This window comes from Nicotiana sylvestris, chromosome 3 (assembly GCF_000393655.2).
Source record: "Nicotiana sylvestris chromosome 3, ASM39365v2, whole genome shotgun sequence".
Taxonomy (NCBI): domain Eukaryota; kingdom Viridiplantae; phylum Streptophyta; class Magnoliopsida; order Solanales; family Solanaceae; genus Nicotiana; species Nicotiana sylvestris.
In genome coordinates, this window is record NC_091059.1 from 138,502,824 (window position 1) to 138,510,580 (window position 7,757).

Genomic DNA, 7,757 nt, shown 5'->3' on the forward strand with positions numbered 1-7,757 from the left:
AGGGTCCTCCACATTGATCATTGCACTAGTATCATCAACTATCACTGCCGTTACAAGGTCCACAAAGGATCACACCTTAGAACCGTTGGGTTGCTTCATTGACCTGCACACATAAAAGACCACTTTCTCATCACCCACCCGGAAGGGTAGTGAAAACAAAGTGGAATATCACTTGTCCCGCTTAGAGGAGGAGGGGAGGCCTCGTGATGTTCTAGAGATCAATGATTCATTTCCCAACGAACAACTCCTTTCTGTGTGGGTGAATGGTATTCCATGGTTTGCGGATGTTGCTAATTTTCTTGTGACTGGTATAATCCCGTGTGAGCTCTATTCTAACCAAAGGAAGAAGCTTAAATGGGATAGTTTGGACTTCTATTGGGATGAGCCGTACTTGTTCAAGATCTGCATGGATGGTGTGATCTGAAGGTGTGTCCTGGAGGAGGAGTAATTGAGTATCTTAGAGGCTTGTCATTCCTCTCCCTATGGTGGCCATCATGGCGGGGCGAGGGCGACTTCCAAAGTTCTTAGTTGTGGGTTTTATTGGCCAAATTTGTACAAAGATGCAAGTGAACGTGTGAAGAAATGTGACGAATGTCAAAGAGCGGGTGGAATTTCGAAGAAAGATGAGATGCCTCTCAATACCATTCTTGAAGTTGATATTTTTGATATATGGGGCATTGATTTTATGGGCCCTTTTGTTAGATCGTGTGGAAACACATACATTCTTGTGGCAGTTGACTATGTTTCAAAGTGGGTTGAAGCCGTGGTTCTACCCAATAATGAGGCCCGGAGTGTTTTTGCATTTCTCAAGAAGAGCATTTTTACAAGGTTTAGCACTCCTCGTGCAATCATAAGTGATGGGGGTCTCATTTTTGTAATAGAGCTTTTGACACTTTGCTTACAAAGTATGGTGTCAATCACAAAGTTTCTACTCCTTATCATCCTCAAGAGAGTGGCCAAGATGAAGTCTCAAACAGGAAAATCAAGAGTATATTGTCAAAGACGATCAACACAAATAGGACCGATTGGTCAAAGAAGTTGGATGATGCTCTAAGGGCTTATAGGAATGCTTACAAGACTCTGATTGGTATATATCCGTACCGGTTGGTGTTTGGGAAAGCTTGCCATATACGGGTTGAGTTAGAGCACAAGGCCATATGGGCTTTGAGGAAGCTGAATCTTTAATGGGATGTGGCAGCAAATCTTGATGTGGAGTAGCTTAATGAACTTGATGAATTCCGATTCCATGCCTACTCCAATTCCGGTAGTGAGGGACTACCCGAATGTATTCCCGGTGAATCTTCTAGGCATGCCGTTGGACAGGGATATCAATTTTGGTATTGATTTGTTACTGGGCACTCAGCCCATTTCTATTCCACCATATCATATGGCCCCACAAGAGTTGAAGGAGTTACAAGAGCAATTGTAGGAGTTGCTTGTTAAGGGTTTCATTTGGCCCAGTGTATTACCTTGGGGTGCTCTAGTCTTGTTTTTAAAGAAGAAGGATGGTTCTATGAGCATGTGTATTGATTATCGCCAGTTGAACAAGGTTACAGTGAAGAAAATATATCCATTGCCACGCATTGATGGCCTATTTGATCAACTATAGGAGTCCAGAGTGTTCTCCATGATTGGCTTGCATTCATGCTATCATCTGTTGAAGATTCGGGAGCCAGATATCCAAAAGACTATCTTCAGTACTCGGATAGTCATTACGATTTCCTTGTGATGTCTTTTGGGATGACTAACAACCCAACAACATTCATGCACTTGATGAACAATGTATTCCAGCCCTATCTTGACTCATTCGTCATTGTGTTTATTGACAATATTATGGTGTACTCCCGGAGTTGGGAGGATCATGAGCAGCATCTGAAGACCGTGCTTCAGACCTTGAGAGAAAAGAAGTTATATGCAAAATTTTCAAACTTTAAGTTCTGGCTTGATTCTGTGGCATTTTTGGGTCATGTCGTGTTGAGTGAGGGGATCGAGGTATATTCGAAGAAGATTGAAGCAGTGTAGAGTTGGCCCAGAATGTCTATAGCTACCGAGATCCAGAATTTTCTTGGTTTGGCAGGGTGCTATCGTCAATTCGCAGAGGGTTTCTCATCTATTGTTGCACCTATGACCATATTGATCCAGAAGGGTGATCCATTCAGGTGGATCAGTGAGTGTGAGGAGAGCTTTTAAAAGCTCAAGACTGCTTTGACTACAACCCTTGTGTTGGTGTTGCCTTCGGGTTCGGGGCCTTATACTGTGCACTGTGATGCATCACGTATTGGTCTCGGTGCGGTGTTGATGCAAGACGGTAGGATGTTGCCTATGTGTCAAGAAAACTAAAGGTGCATGAGAAGAACTATCATGTCTATGACCTTGAGTTAGCAGCTATTGTTCATGCCTTGAAGATCTGGCGGCACTATTTGTATGGTGTCCCTTGTGAGATCTATACCGACCACCGGAGTATATAACATCTGTTCAAACAGAAGGATCTTAACTTGCATGGAAGTAGATAGAGTTGTTTAAGGACTATGATATCACCATCCTATATCAACCCAAAAAGGCCAATGTGGTGGCTGATGCCTTGAGTCGCAAGGCAGAGAGCTTGGCCAGTTTAGCATATCTACCGGTAGTAGCTATCGCGAGAGAATTTTTATGGACTGCTGGTTTTTACTCTTCGCGTTTGCAGAGCGAAAGATGTGATAGCGGAAGTGGTGAATTTTTTGCTTCGAGAATGAGTAAATTTGATCGCTTTAGATTGGGCATGTCCGCGATCGCATAGGTCGGTGTATCAGTGATCTACATTTGCGTGGAGTGAACCACATTTGTGAAGGCCATTTTCGGGGCAGCTTTGTTTTGTTCTTTGCTATCGCAAAGGTAATTTCATGATCGCGATGTGTAAATCGCTGGGCAGCAGAACTTAAGTTTGAAATCGAGGGTTTATTTCATATTTAACATTTTGGATTTTGAGAGCTAGGTTTGAGGCAAAATATTGGGAGATTTTCATAGAGAACATTGGGGTAAGAATTCCCATTTGATTTTGGTTAATTTACCAGAATCTATGGTTAATTTCATTATCTAATTAGTGATTTGGGTTGGAAAATTGGGGGAAAATGGTAGTACTTCTTAGACTAAGTTATTGAGTTTTGAAAGGCAAATGAGGTCGGATTTGAGTAATTGTTTTATGGTTGGACTCGATATCGAATGGGTGTTCGGATTATATAAATTTGGTCAGGTTCCGAGATGTGGGATCGGGTTGACTTTTGGGTTGACCATTTTATTCTTTGCAAAGATCGTAACTTTCATTATTTGAATTAGTTTCCTATAGTTATATTTATTGAATGAAATTGTTTTGGCTAGCCGTTCGGAGTTGGACAATCGAGGGAAAGGCTTTCTAGTTGATTGATTTAGTGTGGTTTGAGGTAAGTGACTTTCCTAACATTGTGTGGGAAAATTATTCCTTAGGATTGGTGTTGTTTGTGATAATTGTGATATGTGAAAACCATGTACGCAAGGTGACGAGTGTGTACATGGGCTAAATGTGAAATATTTTGGCTTTAGCAATGTAGATCCCTTTCATGCCTTAATTGTGTTGCCTTAACATGTTATAGTCATCATTTTTTGTCTAATTTCACATGTCTACTTGTTGTATCTCTTACTTTTTAATTGCTCTACATGTCTAGTTGAAGTTCTTATTTCCTTGATCTCGTATTAATTATTTAACTATTGAACTCTATACTTGAAATTGCTATTCTTGGAATACCTTGTTCTTGAAATTGGTATTGAGGTTCAAAGGCCGTGATTCCTATTGAGCCAAATTGTTAAGTGGCGAAATATCATTCTTTCGAGTTATTGTTGTTAATATTGAGACTTTGTGTACATTGTAGTTGAGCAGTGGGCTCCATATTGTAAAATTCTATTATTGTGTGGTTTCTCTAACAAGTTGTGATATTGGGCACTTGAGGTACAAATTGTGATATGTTGTGATATTAATACGCATGCGGTGGTATAAGGTCAGGGTGTTAAAACGCATACAGTAAGATAAGGTGGGCTTGATACGTGTGGCTAGTAGGGAAACTACTAGAAGCCATGCAGTGTGATAAGATGGGCTAAAATGCGGGATGCTATTTCGAGAAAAATGATTTTCAAAACTAAATGCAAAGGCTCCCGCGATGATTTAAGGAAAGATTGTGAGTTACTTTTGTGATTTGGGACTACGAGGCGGTACCTCGGTAGTGGCCCTTGTTGATTTTTCTCTATTTGTTGTACTTGTCTTGGTTATTTGATTCCTTAACATGTAAATCCTTGTTTTCTTCCGTGTTGTATTATCTGCCTTGAGTAGTTAACTTTTTGGTAAATTCCCTATTTGTTTCATTTCCTTGTCATTACCATTTTATTGTTATATCTATCATCCGATTTCCTATTAATTCCAACAAGGCCTTGACCTGACCTCATCACTACTCTACCGAGGTTAGGCTTGACACTTACTAGGTACCGTTGTGGTGTACTCATACTCTTCTACACATCGTTTTGTGCATGTAACGACCCAGACGGCAGTTTTGAGCATTTGCATTCCGTTCAGATATTTGAAATCTTGAGCAGCATCGTACGATGTGTTATGACTTGTGTGTATCTTTGGCTTTGGTTTTCAAGCGTTTTGGAATTAGTTTGGAAGATTGAATTACATGTTTGAAGCTTTATGTTGTAAGAGTTGACCAAATTTGACCTTTTAGTATTTGACTGTACGATTAGGTTCGTATGATTATTTGTGACTCATAGGATCAATAACCGTCGAATTCCGAGTTCGGATGAGGGAGTTAGAGTCTTTTTAGTGAAAAACAAATTTCTGGTGCAAGCAAGCTCTGGCGTGCACCTTTAGCGACCAGATTTGGTATGTTTAGCGATGGGTATTGGACTTTTAGCAACCACAGTAGTGTTTTTATTGGGCAGTTTTTTTCATAAGCTCATTTTCAATTTTTTGAGCTAAGGAACTCTGATTTCGGCGATTTTCACCATATGGATTGGGGTAAGTGTTCTCTACTCGATTTTGATTATATTTCATGAATCCATTCTCGTTTTTGGCATTTGGTGGATGAATTCAAAAGAGAAATTGGGGGGTTTTGTCTAAAGTTTCATAAAGTGAATTCTCTAGTTTTGAATATCAATACGGAGTCGGATTTGAGTGAAACTAGTACGGTTAGACTCGTAATCTAATGGATTGTTGGATTTTGTTAGTTTAGTAGGGTTCCTCAGTGCGGGCCTGGGTTTGACATTTTGGTTGACTTTAGGGCTTTTGTTTAATGATTCGACCTTTATCAATTAGGTTTGTTTCCTTTGGCTTTATTTGATGTATTTGAGTTACTTTTTGCTAGTTTCGAGTCGTTCAGAGCTCGGTACACGCGGAATGGAATTTTTGGAGTATCGTTTCGCTTGCTTCATATTGGATTTGGCTTGTTCGAGGTAAGTAACACTTCTAAACATGTTGATGAGGGTATGAATCCCTAAAGTTAGGTGCTATGTGATTGGTGTTGTGGTGATGTGCATGCTAGGTGACAGGCGTGTGGGCGTGCATTGTAGTAATTGTGATTCAGTCAATTCCATGGAACTATGTAGCTATCTTATCAGAATATTATTATTGTAACCTATATGTTAGAGCATTTGAGCTGTGATTTATGTTAGAAATCAAGTTTAGGCTATGTGTTGGTGCCATTAGGACCCACAATGGTTGTTCTTTGATGCTGAGTTATTTGCTTAATTGCAGTTATGTACTCAGTCGCATTCATCGTTGCATATCATATCTCAGTCTCTGTTATCATACATTGTCACATCATGTATCATTGATTGGGCTACTTAGCATGAGTGTGGTGAGCCCGAGAGACTAGAGAGATTGATGACTGAGTGAGGCTGAGGGCCTGTTTGTGAGTGATATTTATGGGATCGAGCTGAACGCCGCAACAATCTTTATTGATTCATTCCATGATTGGCTTATTATAGAGCTTGGGATGGATATGCCCCTCCGAAGTCTACACACCCATAGTGAGCGTAGTTGCAATTCATTAATGATGGGATCAGGCTATGCGCCATAACAAGATTTATTAGCATTAGGGTTGGATCTACCCTGTACAGTGCTGAGTGACCGAGTGTGCTGAGTGATTAAGCGTGATGAGTGGGAGTATGAGACTGTGATATTGAGTACTCTGAGAGTGTGAGTACATGAGTTCATCACTGTAACGTATTGCATCTGACAATCATACTTTACATACTAGCATAGAGAGGAATTTCCTCATGTTACATGGTTTGTGACATTTATGATTTCACATGCACATTGACATGTATGCATAGATATGTACTTTCCTCATGCTATATGATAATGAAACATCTTAATTATTGTTGAAAGTCTTTTGGGAAAAATCACATTTTTTTCTGACTTACTGTGACCCGATAGGTCATCTCACGTATTTGAACTAAATTCTGTGTTCCAAAGCCTTAAATATCTTATTTTAGCCTTCCTATATTTACGTGCGTGATCCGAGTGTTTTTTGCGAAGGATTATACATTAAAAACTGATAAAATAAGAATTTTTGCCTTAAAAGTTAAATTGAGTTGACGTTGTTCAACATTTTAAGCAAACGGACCTGGATCCGTATTTCGACAGTCCCTATAGGTCCGCATCATAATTTGCAACCTGTGCGTATGCCCGAAATCGAATTTCGAGATCCCTAGCTCAAGATATGAATTTTTGTTGAAAATTTAAAGTTTAAAAGTTTAATGGCTTTTAAGAATGGATTGATATTTGGTCTTATTGATATCGGGTCCGTATTTTTGTTTCAGAGCACGGTACAAGTCCATTATAATATTTATGACTTCTCTGTGAAATTTGGTAAGAAACGGAGTTAGTTTGACGTGATTCGAACGTCCGATCGTGAAAATATAAGTTTTAAACTTTTCCTGAAAATTTTATTTGATTTGGTGTTCAATTCGTAGTTTTATGTGTTATTTTGGCGATTTGATCGTGCGAGAAAGTCTGTATCATATTTTAGGACTTGTGTGCATGTTTTGTTTGGAGCCTTGAGGGCTCAGGTGAGTTTCGGATAGGCTATGAAGTGTTTTGAACTTAGAAATCATAGTAGCAGGTGCATCAGGTCTGCATAATTTGCATTTTCGAGGTCAGGCTTGCAAATGCAATCCTCGCATTTGCGAAGAGACCGTCGCATTTTTGAGCAGTGGGGCTGGGGCAGAATCTACGCATTTGCGAAGTTATGATCGCATTTGCGAAGTTATGATCGCATTTGCGAAGTTATGATCGTATTTGCGAAATTATGATTGCATTTGCGAAGTTATGATTGCATTTGCGAAGTTATGATTGCATTTGCAAAGTTATGATCGCATTTGCGAAGTTATGATCGCCTTTACGATCCTGGTTGTTCGCATTTGTAAGGTTAGCAGGTTTAACCGTAATTCACATTTGCGAAGGCTTTTTCGCATTTGCGAACCCCATGTCGAAAATGCTATACCTGCAACTAAACAAATAATTAGAAAAATGAGATTTTCACTTGTTCTTTAATTTTTCAAAACAAGAAATGAGATTTTCCAAGACTCTTTCATCCCCTAATCATTGGTAAGTGATTCTAACCCATTTTTTTTCAATCTTTCATTACATTTTAAAAGTTTTTATCCTAAAATCTAGTGTTTTCATGGTGAAAATTTGGGGGGTTTGGGTAGAATTATGAATTTTTGAGAAATTGGGATTTAGACCCCAA

At 39.3% G+C, this 7,757-nt stretch overlaps 1 protein-coding gene across 1 annotated transcript; it reads left to right on the plus strand.

Moving 5' to 3' along the window:
- The first annotated feature begins 628 nt into the window (after positions 1–628).
- On the plus strand, positions 629–1,185 carry LOC138888078 (uncharacterized). Its single transcript, XM_070169883.1, has 2 exons — positions 629–766; positions 907–1,185. Exons 1-2 carry the CDS (start codon positions 629–631, stop codon positions 1,183–1,185), a joined length of 417 nt encoding a protein of 138 aa, XP_070025984.1.
- Positions 1,186–7,757: the final 6,572 nt, after the last annotated feature.

What these genes read in the sequence shown, in the direction of transcription:
- LOC138888078 (XM_070169883.1), top strand. Translation starts at nt 629, where the DNA reads ATGCCTCTCAATACCATTCTTGAAGTTGATATTTTTGATATATGGGGC. An exon ending in CAAAGTGGGTTGAAGCCGTG is followed by an intron (nt 767 to 906) that starts GTTCTACCCAAT and finishes TTGCTTACAAAG; the next exon opens with TATGGTGTCAATCACAAAGT.